The following is a 22,980-nucleotide window of genomic DNA, read 5'->3' on the forward strand; positions in this document are numbered from 1 at the left end:
AGGGCTTAAATACACAGACTAATGACAAGACAAGGGACACCTGTGAACAATGAACAGACGATTAACCAATGACAAGACACATGGCAGGATCACATGACAAACAGGGAATCACATGACAAGACACAGAAACATGAAAATAGGCTTGTTTGAGATGCGCCTTGCCTCGCCTGAAATGTACGCGAGAGTAGGCGGCTGCAGTGAGAGGAGGAGTGAAAAAAGTGCAGGCAAGACGGACAGTTCTCTCTTCTTGCAGTGGATCTGACACATGCGAGATCAAAGATAGATATCGCGGGATTCACCGGATTCACGCTCGTGCACAGTGTTGCTAATAAACTGGATGGAATTTAAGTTCTGTTGCTTTTATATGAAAATAAATATAATGAACAAGACACCCAAAGTAGCCTACTTATTTAATTCCATTCCAAATACATGTTTATCAGTCTTTTTTTCTTTAATACAGACATGTGTTTTGTTTTTTTTGTTTGTTTTTTTAATAAAAATTACATTGCATAACCCATAGAGATCGCACTGTTAGATAGTTTGGGAATATTCACACATAACGTATACACATAAAACATGATATCAGAGTTTTAAAATCAAACATTTTAAAAGAGAAAAATACATCACGGTTGTTTAAACCAATGAACATTAAGCTGTGTCGTCAGCAAGTCGTTTCCCATCATGCTTTTGATCAGCAGTCAGTGGAGAGCAACTGCGCTCGACTGCAGAATCCGACAGGTGCGCCTTGCGCTCGCGAGAGATTTTTGGCATACGTCAGCATGACATCAGAGCAAGGCGGACCGCACTCGGACACATTTCTAACCGGCATGCATCTCGCGCTGATCACCGGTGATCGATTCTGCGCAGATTTTGCTCATCTCAAACAAGCCTAATGACATGAAATGTGACCAAGACAAGACCAAATCGTGAAAAATACACAGGGAACAGGAACTGAATAACTTCAAAATAAAAGACTTGACCCAAAAACACTGAAAACTTCATGACAAAAATATATTTGATTAGAAGGTGCTCCTAATTTTTGTCTGTGGTCTTCGCTGTGGTTTAAGTGCCTGGCTGGTGAAAATTCAGCATTGATCACAGGAATAAATTGCATTTTAAAATATATTAAAATAGAAAACAGGTATTTTTAATTGTTTCACAATATATATTTTCTGTATTTTTTTTATCAAATAAATGCAGAATTCTTCAGGTTCAAAAACATCACACCGACTCCAAACGTTTGAACAGTAGAAGTCCAACGAATTTTACGAGGTGGCTAATTCTTACAAATTCATACGACCTCACTTGTACTAATTTGTAAGTTTTTTGCTAAATCGTACTTATTTTACGAGTTGCCCAATTCCTATGAATTCATACGAATGACCTACCCCTGACCATAAACCTAACCATCACTGGGGTTTAGACAAATCATATGAATTCATACGAGTGAGGTCGTACGAATTCGTACGAATCAGCCACATTTTACTCACTCGTACAAATTAGTCTTGAGATAGTGTTGAAAGTGTCGCTCAGGGGTGCGTTTCCCGAACAATGACATAACTCGCTGCTTAACTACCATAGTACGATGCATCGTTGGAGAAATCAACTAGCTAGTCACGACTGTTTCCTGAAACCGTATTGTCGCTAAGTGGTCGTTCAACCACGTTGGTTAATGACGTCACGCACGTGGTGGAGTAATAACTTCTTTTAATGAATCTGTTTGAGATCGAATTAACGCTAGATGTTTTGCTGTAAATTACAGACATGGCATCTGAGGACTATATCTCATTATTCTCAGTTATTTTGCTTTATTTCCAGATTCAATCATAGGCTCGTTCTTAGAGCACATTCGCACATGCGCACTCTTCAAAAATGGTGCTTTAAATCTCTTGACAAACTAAAAGACGTAAATGACATTTTTATGTATTCTAAATTAAAGACACAGGTTGTACTGAATGTCAGCTTGCTTATTTTGCTCAAGATAAGGATTTATTAAGTCCACATGTCATGCAAACTAGAAACTCTGCTTCTAACCACAGGTTGAGAGCTGTCGTTCCAACTACACAACTCTGCGATGCTGTTTGCGAATGTTTGTTAGAACGATGGTTTCGGGAAACACTGACTTCGTTGAACTATGCAAATAACGACGGAACTTGCGAACATAGTTGGCTAATGATGCTTTTGGGAAACACACTCCTGAGTGAATCTGAGTGCTGTGTTTCAGAGGTGCGGCAGATGACCATAATCTGACTCACAGCAGTTCTCCACCACTGTGATCCAGGCACCACAATCCACTCTATAAAATGCTGAAAATGCTCTTATCTTCACAGCGTTTCTGAATATATTCCTGGTCATAATGTTTTTGCCATTGTTTAATACATTATTGATGCCATGATCAATAGAAAATGTGCTTTAAATTAAACTTTCAGCAAGTGTTAATGATGTTAATTGCACCAGACAAATTACTTTTATGAATAAAGTGGTTTGTCTTTTACAAGCGTTTGCTTGTTTCTGACCTGGAATAGCACTCCGTGAGAGCACTGCTGTGCAGAAGACAGCAAACTTATCTTAATCTAATGGAAATGATTCTTCTCGGTGCTATTTTCAGGAAAACTAGGACGGCTAATCTGAACTCTCCTGTCATTCTGCTGCCTATATTTAGACAGACTAAAAACCCTTCTTTTATTTGCTGTGCATGATATCTTAACCAGCCAGCTAAGACCAAAGGCAAAGCGAGGGATATATAAATACATTAAAGCAGGTGGTCTGCTCTTCGTAAGCCAGTGACTCAAATCTGTGCTAGTGATGACCCTGCCCCAGACCCCCTGCCCTCCTCTGGATCTGCTTTGTCTAGACTACAAGTAGAGCCTGGGGCTGCGGAAAGACTGGTGAAGCTGTGCCGAGGTTTTTGTTGGAAATGATAATTAGAGGGCTGCTTAGTCTGATGACATTTCACCGTCTTTGAAAATGCCAGAGCACTAATCAAGATGGATACCTGGTACTGACCTAAAAACAGATCCATCGTTTACAGTATATGCACTGTGGGGACTAAAAACTTTCTGATGCATTGCAGCAGTGAATCACGCACGTACAAAAACACAAATCCATACTGCAACTGCACACTGATCCTCAACGCGATGACTCCGACTTCCAACCAGACGGAACTGGATAAATATTCTGAATGTTCTGATCCAATCTGACTTCTGACCTGTAATGCTGCCTGAATCATAATCATACACTGTTCGTTCGCCCCTGACTGAGCCTGGGTTCTCCCAAGGTTTTTTTCTCCATTCTGTCACTGATGGAGTTTTGGTTCCTTGCCACTGTCGCCTTGGCTTGCTTAGTTGGGGACATTTAATATTCAACAATATTATTGATATGTCTTATTCAAGGTGGACGATGACGCAATTTTCTTCTAGAAACAAACTTTGTTGTATTATTTTCATGTTATCACTGTGAAGCTGCTTTGATACAATCTGTATTGTAAAATGCGCTATATAAATAAAGGTGACTTGACTTGACTTGACTTGACTAGCAGACCGTATAATTCTCATTGTACCATTGTATGGTATCTGTTTGTTTTTTGATGACAGTGAATAGCAGAAATCACACTAATCTGACCTGTAATTTGCAATCTGAGAGCAACTCGGGCTGCCTTTTAGATGGTCGTCCCTGTGAAAAAGAACTGATGCAGCTAAACATGAATGTGTGAATATATTATTGCATCCAACGCTTACAGGTGTTTGTTTTTGATCCTCTGGGAAATAAACTTTTTTAAAGGTTCTGTATTATGCCCCTTTTCACAAGATGTAAAATAAGTCTCTGATGTCCCCAGAGTGTGTATGTGAAGTTTCAGCTCAAAATGTGTACAAAAATTCAGCTAATTTTTTACAGCATGTTTAAATTGTCATTTTTTGGGGCTCAGAAAAACGCGCTGTTTTAGTGTGTGCCCTTTAAATAAGCAGCTGCTGGACGACCCAGGGGGCGGAGCTTCATGAGCTCGCGCTCAGTCTCTCAGGACAATTTCATCTCACGGAATGATGATAATATCAGAAACTCTCAGTAACGGTGTTCATTTCTAGTTGGACAATAATGCCTACAGAGTCAGAGTGCTGTATAGAGATGGAACAGGTATAGTTTAGTAGTTTAATTACGGTTATTATAACGTATTTGTCATCTGCTTGTATGTATCCATTATTTATTAATAGCCTACAAGTCTGCTGTTTCGGACCAGGGGCCTCATTTATAACCGTTGCGTACGCACAAAACAGGCCCTGAAAGAGGCGTACGCCACTTCTGACGCATAAGTTGTGATTTATAAAAACAAACTTGACGGGAAAATTTGCGCACCTGCACGCAAACTCTGACCCATGCGTACGAACGTTTTGGAGATGGAGCAGTTTGGCGACACCGATGGTGAGCTGGAGATTAGTGTCTTTTTGGTCACTTTTAGACAGAAAATCTAAACAAAATTAAACATCTACAGAAAGATAATACAAATATAATTTCACTCACCAAGCCTGTCACTTGAAGCAAATATCCATGCCTTCTGAAATGTCCGCGCCAGCGAGCGCGTTGGGCCGTTTAGTGAAACTGACGCAGATTAAATAAATAAAATAATGATTTAAACTATGTTTTACTTCTGATATAAACATTTAGATTAAATATGCCATTCAAATTAATGGAGTTAAACACTTAAACATGAAATCATTACTGAAAAGTTACAACATTTTTTTATATTCAATCAATAGAAATATTTGTTGCGGATGCGATGTGTTTGAACACTTTTCCTGTAGCGTGCTGTGTTTTAATGTTTTAACCACAGAGATAATTGCTTATCATGATAATACAAGATTGTCTGAGAAAATAGTTTCGTGCAAATAATGCCCAAGGTCTATCCGTTTCCATTAAAAATAGAAATCAATTAAAAATACAATTCGGCCAGTGGGAAAGAGTGAGAAAAACTTTCTCTGAAATATATTTTACACTATTTGATTTATGTATTAAAAAACAAGGCAAGGATAGGCAACTACTTGATTTTTATTAATGTAATGTGTCTTGTACCGTTAAACATTATCACGTGGATGAAAAAATATATATGCAAATGATATGCAGATGAGGATCTGCATAGTAAAACTAGGCGTTGTAAGCTCCATATATGGTTATTTCGGGGAGGAGACGCATGTGCGCACAATCTTCCGCTGACTGGGATTTATAAAGTGAATTCTGCGCAGGTTCTGGCGTACGAACGGTTTTATAAGTCTGAATATTTTTTGGCGTACGCCATTTTTGGCTTTCGGGCGCACGTACACTTTTAGTAAGGATCCTACGCACAGTTTTATAAATGAGGCCCCAGGGGTCTCATTTATAAAGTGTGCGTACGCACAAAACGGGGCTGGAAACGTATGTACGCCAGTTCCCATGCAAAGGTTGTGATCTATAAAAAACAAACTTGATGGGAGAATGTGCGCACCTTTAAGCAAACTTTGAGCCGTGCGTACGCACATTCTGGAGACAAAGGGAATTGGCGATACAGATGGTGAGCTGGAGTTAAGTGTCTTTTTGGTCACTTTTAGACAGAAAATCTAAAGAAAATTAAGCATATACAGAAAGATAATACAAATATAATTTCACTCACCAAGCACTTGAAGCAAATAACCATCCCTTCGTAAATGTCCGCGCCAGCGAGCGCGTTGGGCCGTTTAGTGAAACTGAGGCAAATAACAGTTTAAATAAATAAAATAATGATTTAAACTATGTTTTACTTCTGATATAAATATTTACATTAAATATGCCATTCAAATTAATGGAGTTAAACACTTAAACATGAAATCATTACTGAGAAGTTACAACATTTTTTATATTCAAATTCAATCAATATAGAAATATTTGTTGTGGATGCGATGTTTTTGAACACTTTTCCTGTGGCCTGCTGTGTTTTAATGTTTTAACCACAGAGATAAAATTATGGTTGGGTTTAATAATTTGGTTTTATTTTAGTATGAATTTGTTTTTGTTTATATATTTTCTGTATTAATTCATTAATTTTCATTCAATTAATTTTAGTTAAAGTTTTAGTAATTTTATTGTACGTTTCTGCCATTATTATTAGTTTTTTGACATAAGGGCTGGGATGAACCCATATGATGAACCCATATCATGCTTAAATCCCAGTATATTTTTTCATCAATGCTGTTTTCAGTTCATGCGTGAACAAAACTTGACTTAACATTATTTGTAGCGCCTGCCATAAAAAAATGCAATTAGCTTTGTTCCTTGTTACTTTTGATATGAAACAAAGTCTAAGCTTTAAAATGGTCAATTTTATTATGGAATTCAAACAATAAATAAGGTTGTCGCTCTTTAATGTGCCATGAAAGATAGTTGAAGTCACATGAACCGCTCATCTCTTCATCATTTCTAGACTAAACATGAATGAACATCACAAGGCTTGTTGAAAGATACAGTACAACTTATTGAAATGTCTCAGTGTTTCAACCGCAAAAGATGTAAATACAACAGCTTGTAAACAATTTGTCACATAATGTTACATTAACCTCAGAAAAGCCATTCATTGACCATAAATTCATTAGTTAGCTAGAAAAATAACTCTCTAGTGAGGAACATTTTGATATTCTGATAATATACAGTATGCACTATATTACATATTAATTATATTTGTACTTAACCTGTTTGAAGGCAAACGAGGGTAATTAATGATACACAGCTGAACAGAATGACTTATGTCAGTAACCATAGTAACTCAAGTGTGGCGGGTAACTAGAACAAATTAAACATGTGAATGAGGATAAACAAACTAAAAGTCCATGAAAATGAAGCGGCATGGTACTGTACCGTACTGCTCAGTGGAAATGAGCCAAAAGATGACATAAACAGACTAAGTATGACACCAACTGACAGGGATCCTTGTGTAGTTTACAGCTTTAATTCAGAGATTATTTTTTTTCCCCCTTGAGAAAAATGTGTAGCTGATACTGTATATGTCTAAATGAATTGATAAAATTGAATTGAGAACGCAATTAAATTGAATCGTAAGCTTGTGAGTCGAAGTTGAATCATGAAATTTGTGTCAATGCCCAGACATAAAGTCTATATAGGTTTTAATAATTTTTATTTCACTTTAAGTTTTAGTTATTTTAGTACATCAATTAAACAAAATGAATATGAGAAATGCTCCCTTGGCAACTAGCTGAAATAAAACATTTTTATTTATTTTTTATTTTTTTTAAACACATTTTGTTTTATTTAATTTTATTTCAGTTAAAGTTTATTTTATTTCAAGTAACAGAAGTTTTTTATGGTTTGTGTTTTAGTTAACTATAATAACAGTGGTCTGAACAAAACGGATCTGATCACATGAGCTGTACAATGACAATGTGAACAGTCTGTCCTGCAGATGAGATTTAAAAAAAAAAAAAAACATATCAAAGTGTGAACCGTACATTCTGATAAATAATGTATATTCACTGTTTAGCCAGAAAGGAAGAATTCATTGGATGTTGCAGGTTGGCTACAATGAATATTTTTCTTTAACCTCCAGGCCCACTGGGACGGCTTGACCGGACGGATAAATTTCAACAGGACCAACGGCCTGAGGACAGATTTCGATCTGGATGTGATCAGCCTAAGGGAAGAGGGACTAGAGAAGGTGCTGAATTCCTCTGGTTTCATATGTCCTTAGTTATGTACTTGCTGTCCTTCATAAGGACAAATGTGTGTACACCTGAAAATACACACACTTACCCAGCCCCCCCCCCCAACCCCCCCACCCCCACCCCACCCCACACACACACACACACATATATACGGAGAGCCTCTAACCTCCCAGTTCTCTTCCACATGTGTCTGCACCTTCATGAATAATTTATCCCATTAATAATAAGGCCCTCAGTAGCCCTTTAGCCTTATGAAGTCTGAATTAAACAGGTGATTTGCAATTACAAGCTACAGGCTGTGTGTTTTCTGAAGTACTTTGTTTTTTGATGGTTGAACGTGTGTGTGAACGACTGCACTTTGTCATCTTGTTTTGAGTTGTCAGTTCTCAAGAGGGTCCTCTGAAGTAAATGAGACGGGTTTGAGAAGGGAGGAATGGGATTGCAGTCCTTTGGTCCGCTGAAGCAATTCTCATTTACTCACTCTCTTTTTTCCATCTCTCCATTTTGCTCTCTTATGCATGATAACATGGTCTTCACATCACCTAAGCCTCTGTACAGATAATGTCCCAATGATTAAAGAACCCAGACAATATTCACTAAAACGTCTCGTTAAGGACTGCAACCCTGGTTCCCTGAGAAGGGAATGAGACACTGCGTCTGAATGTTGACGTTATGTGAACGCTTCTGCGTGACTGCATATGATGCACGTGTGAAATCACTCCAAACTCACTGGTGAAACATAGTCCCGTGACAACTCAACTCAACTCAACTTTTATTTATAAAGCTCTTTCAAAACCATTAGAATGGACCAAAGTGCTGTCCATAAGTAGGCTAATCAATAGCCGCTTTCCAACCAGAGGAACCTTTTCACAGTTCGTAGAACTATTGGCTAAAGTACCCGGATGTCGGCGTGTTCGCACCGCAGGCACTAGGACCGATTTTAGTTCTAGGAAAATCCATTTGGAGGAACTAATTTAGGTCCTACTTCAGAGTAGGGTCTGAACCAGCACTATAGGAACTACCCGTGACGTTAGTGTACGCTGATTGACCGAACGCACGCGGAACACCAGCACCCGCCATTTTTAAAACAGCTATAATGTAAACACACAGATTATAGCCTATATATTTACTCCAGAAACTAACTATACAAACATGGAAAACAGTGATAGATGGGTCTCTAAACCTTTATGCTGAAGAGAAAATCCAACACAACTTTGAGGGGACCAAGCCAAACATGATTATGTTTATCTGCTCAGCTAGCAACACTGGACATCAACCACACGGCATAGGCTAATAACCTTTTTTTCATATACTGTCTACTTTCTATAACAGTTCTATCTAATAACATATTAAACAGTACTGTTAGACAGATCGCTAACTAATAAACACAGAGAATGAGCATTGTTTGCTCTGGCGTTCTCAGCGCCGCCAAAGTAAAGGTCTGTCGCTCCGTCAAAATAAAAGTCACAGTGCTTGCGTCACTCCCTTACCCCTCCTACCAGTTCCTATGGCCACTTGGCCAGTGCGAACACAAACAGCAAAACCGAGTTTGGGGGAGAGTAGTTCATAGAACTGTTTAGAAGTGGACAGTTCCTATAACTAAGTTCTTGTAACTACTTGGTCGGAAAGCGGCTAATAACTCTAAAATACATACAAACATTAAGTTACATTAAAACAGGACACAAGATAATCAAACAACAAATCACTCAAAGTTCTCAGACCTAATCAAATGTCAAAAGCTTGATAAAATAAATAAGTCTTCAATTCCTTTTTAAAAATATCCATGCCTGACGAGGTTTTTAAAGATAATGGCAACACAGTCCAAAGTGCAGGAGCCGCAACAGAAAAAGCGCGATCTCCACTACGCCTCAAGCGAGACCGTGGGACGGTTAGGAGCATGTTCTGAAAGGAGCGAAGGTGACGTTGAGACTGATAAGGAATTAACATGTCTTTTATATACTCAGGAGCTTGATCATGTAGTACTTTAAAAACAAACATCAACACCTTATATTGTATTCTGTATCTAACAGGTAGCCAGTGAAGGGATATCAGTAAAGGTGTTATGTGATCCCGTTTTCTGGTATTTGTTAAAAATCTCGCTGCAGCATTTTGGACACGCTGAAGACGAGTAACCAGTGATTCACTTATGCCTAGATAAAGAGCATTACAATAGTCCAACCGGGTTGAAACAAAGGCATGCACAACAGTCTCCAAGTCCTTGTACGAAAGGATTGGTTTCTGTTTAGACAGTTTTCTTAACTGGAAAAAAGATGATTTCACAACGCTGTTAACTTGATGATCAAAGCGTATTTCAGAATCGAAAAATACTCCAAGGTTCTTTACATAACTTTGCATATTGTTGGACAATAGTCCATTATTTCCAGCCAGACCATTCCCAAGCTCCTTGTTCCCAAACATAATAAACTCAGTCTTATCCTCATTTAATTGTAAAAAATTATTTGCTAGCCATCCCTTTACCTCAGTCAAGCACTTATAAAAAGTAGTAAAAGATGCACAGCCATCACACTCCAAAGGAAAGTACAGTTGTAAATCATCAGCATACAAGTGATAGTTAATATTATGCTGCTTAAAAATGGACCCCAGGGGTAACATATAGATGACAGATGACAGTTGTAAAGGACTACCGGACCAAACATCTTCAGCTTCTTATAGGCTGAAGTAAGTCACTCAGAGGCATCCAGGAAGTATGACAAAGTAACGCAACATCTTGTTCCCTTCTCAGGGAACCAGTTTTACAGTCGTAACTGAGACGTTCCCTTTCAAGGGAACTCAACGCTGCTTCAGAATGTTGGGAACATTCACACCCACTACGCCATACTGCACAAATGCCTGCCTAAAAGTTGTGAATTGTAACGAGCACAAAACTCGAGTCTCAAGCGCTTGAGAGCCTGTGGTAGATTCCACATCCAGGGGTTTGGAGAGGACCAGCCGGCCAAATCACAAACACCTTGAACCACACTCCTAGTAGAATGGGCTCTGATGACTTAGGACAAAGGAAAAATACGCGCCTCATGAGCCACAGAAATCGCCTCAACAATCTATTTGCCTATGTGTTGTCCTAGGAGAAAAACGATCCTGAAGCAACTCTGAACCAACACACTCCTCTTTAAGGCATATAGTTTCCTTGTGGAGGGAGCTCTAGAGTTAAGAATGGTCTCAACAACTTTAGTTGAGAGACCAGAGTTCAAGTGTTGATCCCCCTCAGGAGCTAAACCCTCTCTAGAACTACTGGGAGCAGAGCGATCAGGGGAAAAGTACACAGGCATAGCCTTGTCCACGTCTGAAACATGTCATCCAGCCCCAACGGAACTGGCTGTATGAGGGAGAAAAGAGTGGGCAGTGTGTTGTTTGCAAACAGTCCACTTCCGCCTGGCCGAACTACCTCTAATCAACTGTTTCTGGAGTCTCCATTCTTCGGGCCGGATGTCTGCCTCCTGATTCAGGTGCTCAGGGATGTAAACAGCTCTCACTGAGAGCATCTTTCCCTGCACCCTGAGGAGTATCTGGTGCATAGAGATCACGACCGCAGACCCCCCAAGTGATTTATGAATGAGACTACCGATGTGTTGTAGGACATGAGGGAAGCATCAGTCGTTAGCATCTTGTGACGACAGGAGGCCCCAGCACAGGACCCTTGCCCAAAAACCAAGGCGTCTTCCATATCACTAGGGTACGACGACTTCTGCGCATAACCCTGATGATGTGAAACCCCTTGGTCTTGAGTCATTACTGCAATGGTCTCATGTTTAGAAGGCCCAAAAGAATCAAGTTGGACACGACTGCCATGAGTCCCAACAGTCTCTGAAACAGTGACGGCTTAGCCTAGCCTGATCTTGCCTATGGCTGAGAGAATCGACTTGATACGAGCAGGAGACAGATGTGCCTGCATCGTAGTCAAGTCCCAAAATCTATTCTAGAAAAGTGGTTCTCTGTAATGGAGAATGCACATTCTTCTTTGAGTTTAGTCTAAACCCCAAGTACCTCAAGTGCCCAGACAGAGCTAGAATAAATCAGTTGTAAATGTACTTGAGCATTTCCCTAGAATCGCAACAGAGCCAGAGCTGCATTCATGCACTCTGTGAAGGTGCTTGGTGACGAGGCTAGGCCGAACGGAAGAACCTGATATTGGTAAGCTTTGCCCCGAAAGCAAACCTGAAGAACTTCCTGTGTTGAGGAAGGATGGATTGAGAAAGTAAGCATCTTCTATTGTAACAAACCAGTTGCCAGACTTGATTTGGAACTCAATAAATTTCAGCATTAGCATCTTGAACTCGTAAGTCCAGAGGGTATGGTTTAGATGATGGCAAGTGCTTCAGATGCAGCCACACAAAAGTATTCCCATAGCGTCAATATTCTGTCTCCCTCGAAAGGGAACTGTTTTATAGATTCTATGGCCCTACAAGAGAACTCGTTGGATGTTGGAACGTGCTCTTTATTATTTTTATTGAGGAATTAATTCTGTTTTTTTTTTTTTTTGTATCATGTCATAGATTTATGAATATATATATGTATTTGTTTTTGCAGATTGGGACATGGGATCATGCAAGTGGTTTGAACATGACGGACAACCAGAAGGGAAAGGCAGCCAATGTGACTGACTCTCTCGCCAACAGATCGCTTGTGGTGTCCACTATACTGGTAAATAAAATATTGTATTGCTTCTATGCACTTTATTTCTTCTAGTTTGCTTCAGTTATTGTCCATAAGTGTGTATAAATATAGACATAATTTTCTTAATCAGTATTTTTGTCTTATTTTACCTTTAAAAACCTAAACATCCACATATTAATACTTTGCTTGAGAACTTGTTTTCAGAGAATATATTTTGACAATTTTTTTTAAAGTATATATGTAACAAAAATGTACAAGGTTTATGCTTAAATAAAATAATAAAGTAAAATAAAATAAAATGAACTGTAGTGAAACGGGTCCCGTATTTGCAGCATTGTACTGTACATTGCACAATTCACTGCTGTGTTCCTGTTTTTCATGTGTTGTTGTTGTTGTTGTTGTTGTTTCATTTACCTCATACATTTTATTTGAGACAAATTGTGTGGAATAGCATTTTAAAATTATCTTAAACTGACACTATGCCACTGACACTGACAGCAGACCCTGACAGCTCTCACTAAATTATATAATATTATATTGTATTGCTCCTTCATCTTCTTTTCTCACACTTCTCTGATAGTTGAAGCTAAAGGCAGCTCACTCATGTCAGATTGCACTATCATAGTCCCTGAGTGACAAAGCACTCAAGGTTTGTGGTTTGAGGCTGTTCAAACCATTCCGGTCTCTCACCACCAATCAGGATAGCAGCTTTGTTCCTGTCATCTGTTCAGATGCTGTGCCTATTGATGGAAGAAACTCGTGTATTCAGACAATTGTATAAGTGAACTACTCTTTGAAGTATCTCACTGTTCTCTTTTAAGCATCAGGGCCCGGTTCCCCAAAACGTTCTTATCGCTAAGTAGTTCTTAACCTATTCCTTAACCTCTCTCTTAACGTTATGGCACGATTCCCGACACGTTCGTACGCTAAGTATATCTTCTGTAAGTCACACTTTCGTAAGGTTGGTCTGGACCACTCTTAGCTATACCTTATCACTGTTGCAGGTCTACACGAATATAATTCTGAAGTTTTAATACACACAGACAGTGTTCAGCTAGGCTAATTCAAGAGTTTTCATGCAAAGAATAAAATTGTCATTACAATGATTGTTGTTAGATTTTTAATTATATTATTATACAATATTATTAATTTAATTAAAAAGCGCTTTTAAAGGCCAGTGAAAGCATAGGCTACTGTCAGTTAAGTCCTATTCGGACGCTAATATTGTTTCTCATGGGCTTGTATGGTATTTTAAACATTTATAGAGGTGAGTCGGTGATTTTAGTGCCGTCCGAATCCGTAATATCAGTGTTTTTTCTCACCCAACCCACGTAAAAATCCCTGGACAAATTAGTACCTACTGTTTTTTGACAAACAGGTCTTGTGGTAATTTAATTGCCGTCTGAATCCACATCTCTGAGTTTACAAGAAGAGATTCAAAATCCACTGTTTAAACCCTTTTTGATCACTGCCGAGCACTGAGATGTAGGCCTACACTTTTATTACTGAAATGCTGGAAAGTATTTCCAAGAACAATATTTCATTGCAGCTCCACCTCAGCGAACAAAAATGGGAAAGAGAAGAAAGCACGTACAAATTTGAAATGGTTATTATGGCAGCAATATATGATACAATTTAAAAATATGTAGGCTAGGCTATTATAGGCTATTATAGTTTGGATTATTTTTTATAATATCCCATGAGTCCTAATAAATGCAATTTCAACTATTTCTGAAGTGCTTCTTTTATAAAGAACACCGCTTTCTCACATAAACAGCCCCTGCACGAGAGAATAATTGATTCTCGAGTCATCGATATCAACCAATTCAGCACCATCGCCACGGACAGTGCCGCGTAACGTCGCACGTAAGAAGGTATATCTTAAGCAGCTTCCTAAGGTATGGTTCGGGGAACACACTTAGGAACATAAACAACTTTGGTAAGATATATCTTTCGAGTCTTCTTAGCACGCTAAGAGTGAGCGTTATCGGGGAACCGGGCCCAGTTCTATAAGTTAGCTGTTTTTCAAGTGTGTTATTAGCATGCTTTTTTAAACTAAAAATTATAGATTACACTTTCAGTCTACTTTTTATGTACTTATTGGAGACAAAATACTTAGGTATAAAATACTTAAAATACAAAATTATACTTCAGTATTCTCAGTTTATACTTGTACTTAATCTTTTGATTGAGATATACTTAAGAATTATATTTACTACAAGTATACAGAACAGTCCAAGTATATTTGGCTTTCTTTTACTTAAACTTTTGATCAGACTTAAGAAAAGTATAATATAATATTCTAAGGCTTGTACTCTTTTTATAGAGAAGCCTATTAAATACTTTAAAAATACTAAAAAACTAAATATGCTTAAAGGATAATTCCGGTATTTAGCACTTTGAGTCTCTTTTCTGGTTTGTTATGGATGAACTAGAGTGGTGGACACAGAAATTTTGATGATGGGTCCTGTCTCGACTTTTTGACTCGTTTAGAATCGCCTTTGACCGCTTCAGAGTGGCTGGCTACGGGCATGCTCGAACATGTCCTTAAAACAACCCTTAACGTTCGTTTTCAAAACTGTGCAACTCACCGAGTGGTTAGTGGTGTTCGTTGATGTTCCAAAACAAGTAGCGTAGCGAAATACAGTTTCTGTCGTGTTTTATTTGGCATTTTGTAAAATCCCATTGATTTCTGTTGGAGGACTCATTGCTCGTTGATATTACTGCGCTTCAGACTCAAATATTGAGCAGAAGTTTATACGCGGTTGTGAGGTATCTGAAAAAATAGTTCCACTATAGCAAGTGGAACTATTTTCAAACACGGATTGAAATCATACATTGCGCCGATATATATTTGTTTTTAATCATCAACGAACACCACTAACCACTCGGTGAGTTGCACAGTTTTGAAAACGAACGTTAAGGGTTGTTTTAAGGACATGCCCATTGCCAGCCACTCTGAAGCAGTCAAAGGCGATTCTAAACGAGTCAGAAAGTCAAGAGACAGGACCCATCGTCAAAATTTCTGTCCACCACTCTGGTTCATCCAAAACAAACCAGAAAAGAGACTCAAAGTGCTAAATACCGGAATTATCCTTTAAGTATATTTTCCAAGTAATTGTACTGATATCAGTGCACTAATAGTATACTTGTATGTGTACTATTCCAATCCTTTTTGAGAGTAAACTGGGCAACTTTTTAATTTATAAAAGTGTACTTTTAAATGTACTTGTACATTTTGAATTTGCCACTAGTTTAAATCTACGTTTTTTTTTTCATTTCTTCTAGAACTGCAACTATACTAGTGAACTTATACAGTCACCTAAAGGATTATTAGGAACACCTGTTCAATTTCTCATTAATGCAATTATCTAATCAACCAATCACATGGCAGTTGCTTCAATGCATTTAGGGGTGTGGTCCTGGTCAAGACAATCTCCTGAACTCCAAACTGAATGTCAGAATTGGAAAGAAAGGTGATTTAAGCAATTTTGAGCGTGGCATGGTTGTTGGTGCCAGATGGGCCGGTCTGAGTATTTCACAATCTGCTCAGTTACTGGGATTTTCACGCACAACCATTTCTAGGGTTTACAAAGAATGGTGTGAAAAGGGATAAACATCCAGTATGCGGCAGTCCTGTGGGCGAAAATGCCTTGTTGATGCTAGAGGTCAGAGGAGAATGGGCCGACTGATTCAAGCTGATAGAAGAGCAACTTTGACTGAAATAACCACTCGTTACAACCGAGGTATGCAGCAAAGCATTTGTGAAGCCACAACACGCACAACCTTGAGGCGGATGGGCTACAACAGCAGAAGACCCCACCGGGTACCACTCATCTCCACTACAAATAGGAAAAAAAGGCTACAATTTGCATGAGCTCACCAAAATTGGACAGTTGAAGACTGGAAAAATGTTGCCTGGTCTGATGAGTCTCGATTTCTGTTGAGACATTCAGATGGTAGAGTCAGAATTTGGCGTAAACAGAATGAGAACATGGATCCATCATGCCTTGTTACCACTGTGCAGGCTGGTGGTGGTGGTGTAATGGTGTGGGGGATGTTTTCTTGGCACACTTTAGGCCCCTTAGTGCCAATTGGGCATCGTTTAAATGCCACGGCCTACCTGAGCATTGTTTCTGACCATGTCCATCCCTTTATGACCACCATGTACCCATCCTCTGATGGCTACTTCCAGCAGGATAATGCACCATGTCACAAAGCTCGAATCATTTCAAATTGGTTTCTTGAACATGACAATGAGTTCACTGTACTAAAATGGCCCCCACAGTCACCAGATCTCAACCCAATAGAGCATCTTTGGGATGTGGTGGAACGGGAGCTTCGTGCCCTGGATGTGCATCCCACAAATCTCCATCAACTGCAAGATGCTATCCTATCAATATGGGCCAACATTTCTAAAGAATTCTTTCAGCACCTTGTTGAATCAATGCCACGTAGAATTAAGGCAGTTCTCAAGTGAAAGGGGGTCAAACACAGTATTAGTATGGTGTTCCTAATAATCCTTTAGGTGAGTGTAGGTATATTGTTAGTTCACTAGTCATATACTTCTAACCCGTTTTTAGTTTATGAAAGTACACTTTGAAGAATACTCTCAGTAAACTACTATTTTAATATTATTTTATACTGCAAGTTTACTTGTAAGATTTCTTTAAGCAAACTACTTTTACCTTTACTATTTTATATATTATTTGTACACTTTAAGTATCCACTGAAAAAAAAAAAAAATAGTGTTGTCCAATACCAATGTTTACCCCCACCCCCCATCCGAATTGTAAATTTGTTCATATGTGAGATGCCAGTGTTAGCTTATTTAACTCAGTCATTTTGCTTTAGCAGAGGGAAATATAAATGTGATAAAAAATATATATATATATATAAATAAATAAATAAAAACATACATATATATATATTGTTTTATGTTAATACATTTCTAATATGAAAATTAAAAATAGTAATGATAAAATTAATGATAAAATGCCTGTCAAAGTTATTGACTTTTCGGGTATTTTTATTGAACACATACTCCAAATTGAGTGGCACTGTGGCTCGGCACTATGGATAGATTTGGCATGGGTTTCCTCTGGGTGACTAATTCATTCCTTAGTGGCAAATGAGCTATAAAGTGTATATGGATATTATAGCACGGATCATTTGCTTTTGGGATAATTTGTGGAGAAATGTTTCAATAAATTTTGAGATCTCTGCCTTTTGATTGCAGAATTTGGCATTTTGGCAAATCTGAGCACAGACTGATACTTTTCAATCTCTATAGTGGGACCTTTTTCTGAGGAGAAACATCTGAGAAACAGCTGTTAGCTATCTTTGTTATTGTCCATTCAGTCTTATTGCTGCTAGGAGTTGAGCTATTGAAAGGGTTTCCTAAATGAACTTTTTGTCATTAAGTGACTCATTTTATGCATTTATAAATTGTATAACACATTGTATTTAAGCATAATCATTTCACATCAATCACTTTATTCCAACTGGCTTATTTGAGGACTGACTTAGAAATAGTGCAGCATTTTAAATATTCCTGAAGCGCTTTTTTAAAGCCTAATTTTGTTTATTTTCATAAATAACAGATTTCCATTGTGACCCTATTCTGAACCTGCATGTGTACGTGAATGGTGTATTTTGCTCATCACTGTCATTGTGAGTTGTGTGTGTGTGTGGAATGTTCAGGACTTTGTATACTTAGTTAAAAATCTCTAACACTGATAGCTGTCTTTTTTTTTTTTCTTTTTTTTTTTTCCTGAAATCTAAGAGCAACAAATACATCAGATGAACCTATGTTTTATTTCTACAGTGAACAAACAGTGTTATTTTATGTTTAGACAGCTTTTAGGATAAATGTGCTGCGTAAAGTGTGAGTACCAAGCAGCATCTCCAGGTGCACCGTTGAAACCAGACCAAAAAAGATTTTTGCACCCCTGTTTATAGCTCCTAACTTAGTATCACTGTGTGACTATGAGGAATGATCACCTCAAAATGTAGAAGCTGGTGTGAAGGAATTTATCTAACTAAAATGCATGCACGTCTCTCGCTATTGCTCACGTGCCCCGTGACGTTTACACACGTACCATAGGTTCCCGACCCCGGGTTTATACCAGAAGCTGATGTGTTGTGTCAAACAATGTCACAAACTTGCATTAAAATTGCCTTTTGATTGAATAGATGAAAACAAAATGTCTCATTTAATGTCACAGGAAACAGTCAGTCAATTGACATTTGTGGCATTTCAGAATTTCCACATCTTCATTTTTTGTCCCTTTGATCATGCAGAACGACAGTATTCTGAGTCAGAAAATGAAAAATGAAAATATCTTCACTTCTCTATGCCTCTAAATTCCCTCACTGTTTCATCACTCAGTGTTTCTGATGATGGACTTGCTGTCGAACTGTTTCAAATATTGGAACATATTTACAGTTTTCAAATTAGAGCGTATGCACAAATTCCCCCATTCCCCCAATATATATATATTATGCTGTAAGTTTGTTAGTTAGCTATAAAAAGGAGCTTTAATTACTGTTCATTTTATATGTATGTTTAAATAAATTTGTCATGAAGACATGTACCAAATTAGATGGTTCACTCTAGTTTACAGCATTAGCTTGGGAGAGATTTTTATTCTCCTTGAGAAAACCAAACTATCGGTATCGGAAGATATTCTGAATAATTGGTTATCAGTATCGATGGAGAAATTTAGTATCGGTGCATCTCTAATCATTATGTCAGATAAAGTGGTTTAACTTGCATGTGCATTAGGACTCCAAGATCCTCCTTTTCACTTTTGAGTTTACTTTTGTCAATAAACAAAATAAATTCAAGGCAAAAGGTACAATTCATTAAACTGAATATAGTGTGAGTTTTTATTCTCTCTCAGTGACCGATCAGAATGGATTAAATGCTACAAATGCTAGTTGTGTGAGTCAGGCGGCCAAGGATCAAAGCTGTCATGAATGAAAGGAGAGAAGGTGTGAGAGGAGACTGCTGGGAGGGGTGAATGCTAAGCGCTGAATGTCAGTCCTTACATGAAAGTTTAATGCCCTCAGGTTTGCCTCTGAAGCCGTCATTGTGCTGCTGCAGAAAGGGGATTGTTATTAATAGGCTGTGAGCAAACATGCTGCAGGTTTGCGCTTACATTTCTAAAAAAAAAAGCAGAAACTTCCATCGACTGTACAGGAGTGACAGAAATGAATATTTGTCCTCTTCAAATAATTTAAGGGCCATTTTTTATTGTGTAAGGACAATTTTTCTAACCTTATTAAATGAATGTGTCATATTTTGTAGAGGTGGTATGAATGCATTTACACTGCATTTACAATTGCATAATTAATGTTATGAGATAATATAAAATGTTGACTATAGAAACTAAAACTATACAAGAACATATAAACTAAAGCTGACATTAGGTGGCCAAGTCATTTAAAAGCCACCTTAAATGAGTAAGTCATCGGCTCATTCATTCAACCAATTCCTTCAAAAAGGCTGATTTGTTCAGGAATGAAGAAAGTGACTGTCTTTATGAATGGGTCATTGAATCATTCACTCAACCAATTTGTTCAAAAACGTTTAGTAACGAAACACCACTTGAATTTTGGTGGTATTTTTGCAACAAAGTTTTGACCCTGCTATATCTATTCACTGACTTTGCATAAGACCATTCATAATGGTGCCTTGTTTTAATATTTGTTAAAATCAGTGTTTTTTATTTATTTAATTTGTTTGTGTATACATTTTCTCCTATGGAAATTTCTGTAAGCTACATTTCCTAGTGCTTACACACACCTTGCCTGAGTAACCTGACAAACATTGGCTTTGTAATCTTGTTTCCAGGCAGACATTGGTTGCTAGTATTGTATGCAGTACACATCAGTTGATGCATAGTTTACTCACATTTCACAATATAGATTTTGTCTTATTTTCTCATCTTCCAGGATGTTTTGTTCTCCAAATCTGTGATTAATAGCTGAATGATTTCAGCGTTACAATTTTAACCAGCAGTCTAGGGTTGTTGAGTTCAGGACGCAGCAGTGCAGTGTCTTCTATAGCTTTGCTACTGGATTCAATTGCCCCTTCACCTCCAGATATTATTCTATCTGCATGTGCACTGCTACACAGCGAATTGGACAATTAATAAAACTGGGGTTTATTGAAAAAAAAAAAGGTTTGATTGAGCCAGTACCATTGTTTCCAGGAGTCAAAATATTCAAGTTTTTAATTAGATGGCAAGTAATGGAAGGTAACTTAGCCTTTAGGGGTACGGTAGTTTCTCTCCCATCTGCTGAATGGATTGCTGGTTTAATTAGACTTTTAATTCTCTCAATTGCTCTTTTATGAGTTTAGATGCAATATTTGCTGTTCCAGGGGACGTTGTAGTATAAATTGTCTTAGGCAGTTTAGATGCTTCTTAGTCAGACATGTAACATTGCATTTACATTTCTGCTTTTAGCAAACACTATTATCCAAAGTGACTTATACAATAGAAGAATATAATCGGTTAATCAAAGAGCCGACAATATTCATAGTATACAATTCTAGGTTTATTAGAAAGCTAGATTCGGATTAAACGTTGTCCTTGTCTCAGATTTTCTACTCGGGTAGCATTAAAATAGTCTACTAATACTCTAATGAGAGTTATCTGACATGTATTTGCAAAGTTACTTATAGTTAGTAGAATGTCTAAAGTGGACTATCGAAATACAGTGTTACCCAAAAACGATTAATCTATTTGTAGGAGGAATGTTATATAAATTATAGAATTTAATGATAACAAACAGAACAGAGCGCAAATGCAGCAGTGTACTTATGTACTTATAATGTGCAATGCTTTTAAAAACATTCAATGGGTAAATCTCACAAAACGTAAGAATTTCTGGGTTACTTTGCACTTCAAAATCAAAATAAAGAAAATATTATGCAAAATGTTGATTTTATTATTATTTTATATTCATAACATACAGTATCAGTGTCGTCAGTGTAGCGGCTGTTGTCCTGGGTCTTTTGATGGCATAGTGTACTCAATAGGCCTGGGGTAGTGGAGTCCTACCCTTAAAAATGTGCTGTTGCCCTCTGTGGGCCGTAATGTTTGAATTATTCTATTATTATCACATAAAAATGTTGCAGTGCAAAACATCTTAATGGTCTTCAAATGGCCTTCATTTCCAAATGGGCAAAATATAATATCATTTTTTTTTTTTTTTGTGCAAAATGATGCATACTCCTGAGAGCTTTTGCGAGAGTTACCCAAAATATATTCAATATGAAATAGATCTCAAGAAGAAACAAAATTGCTTTTAACAAACTTCTGAAGTCACTCAAGTGTTTTAGGAGTGCAGAGGTCTCCAGATTCGTATTGTTGATCAAGGGTGGTTTGTGATGCAGAAATAGCAGGTTTTCGGCAACATTAATCAAAGACTTCTGGCACTTCTGAAAACGTAATGCATCTCCTGCTATTTTTCCATGAAAAGTTTCACAAGTATTTCAAAGCATTCTGGAGCATTTTCAGATATTAAGATGCACCTTTCTCAGATTTGTGGGAAGCTGTCCTACCCATCAGCCACTGCAGCTTTCTGACCTTGAATTATCTGCTTTCTGTTTGGCGTAAACACGCGTACACACACAGAGACGAGCTTTCAGGTATACACTCTCTCGCTTCCTGTCTTTCATCACAAATTGACATTTCCATTGGAAGGAAAGAATAGAGAACAAATAACAGAAAAAGACAAAAATGACAATGCCAAAGGATGCATTTTAAGATTGATCAAAAATAATTGTAAAATCACTGAAGCTAATTAAAAACCCATTTGCAAGTTAAATGTCACTCGTCTGAGCGATGTGTTGGCTGTGAAGACTGGTAGATCTCACAGATGTTTGAGTTCGGCACTCTAAATGAAACCCAGCTGAATGTAAAACCAATCACAAACAAAAGCCAAATGGAAAAGAAAGCCGCAGTGCTCAGTGAGTGTTCACCTTCAGCGATAAGTCAAAGCGCTATGTGTGTTTAAAAAGCTCAGGTAGTTATGAAATATTATCGCTCACTGTGAGCAACCCTCTCCAACTTCGGCACTGTTTCCATGGAAATACACACATGTGCGAACAATGCTCAAGCACAAAGAGCTCAATGGGGTTATTTGACACTGCTTTCGGCCAATGAAAATCTGACCTGAACGCTACAGGCCTGAAGGAGCGTGCGGTCAGTGCTCATAAACTAAAGGTAGCTCTGACTGAGCTGGAAGCAACACAGGTTCCCAGTCTACTAACATCTCAGAGCTCTAATGTAAAAGCTCTTATTGGCTCTGTGTTGATTTAGAGCTCATGCACCATGAACGGTGGAGCGACTGAATTTAGTGAAGCAGAATTCATGACCTGACTCATGAAATTATGATTTTACTTTACACAAAATAAATTGTGACTGGTGCACTCCTATAGAAAACTCTCCGTCATGATGCTATGCGGTGGCTAAGGGTTTTCACTGTGTTGCTAAGGGTGTTTGATAAGGCATTGATATGCAGTTACTAAGGTGTTCTGAGTGGTTGCTAGGGCATTGCTGTGCAGGATGTTCTGAGTTCTTAAGTACATTGCTATGTTATTGCTGAGGTGTTCTGGGTGGCTCAGTTTCCAAAAGAGCCCACCCCTAATCTCTGTGAT

General features: G+C 38.0%; 1 protein-coding gene across 2 annotated transcripts in view; it reads left to right on the plus strand.

Moving 5' to 3' along the window:
* grik2 (glutamate receptor, ionotropic, kainate 2) overlaps positions 1 to 22,980 on the plus strand; it is a 236,771-nt gene that overhangs the window by 138,602 nt on the left and 75,189 nt on the right. For both annotated transcript variants that reach the window (XM_084088605.1, XM_084088604.1), the window contains 2 exons: positions 7,562 to 7,669; positions 12,222 to 12,335. In XM_084088605.1, coding sequence (XP_083944731.1) covers positions 7,562 to 7,669; positions 12,222 to 12,335 — 222 coding nt within the window. The remainder of the gene's footprint in view (positions 1 to 7,561; positions 7,670 to 12,221; positions 12,336 to 22,980) is intronic.

The sequence above is a fragment of the Abramis brama genome, assembly GCF_963993115.1.
Source record: "Abramis brama genome assembly, chromosome: 17".
Classification (NCBI taxonomy): Eukaryota; Metazoa; Chordata; class Actinopteri; order Cypriniformes; family Leuciscidae; genus Abramis; species Abramis brama.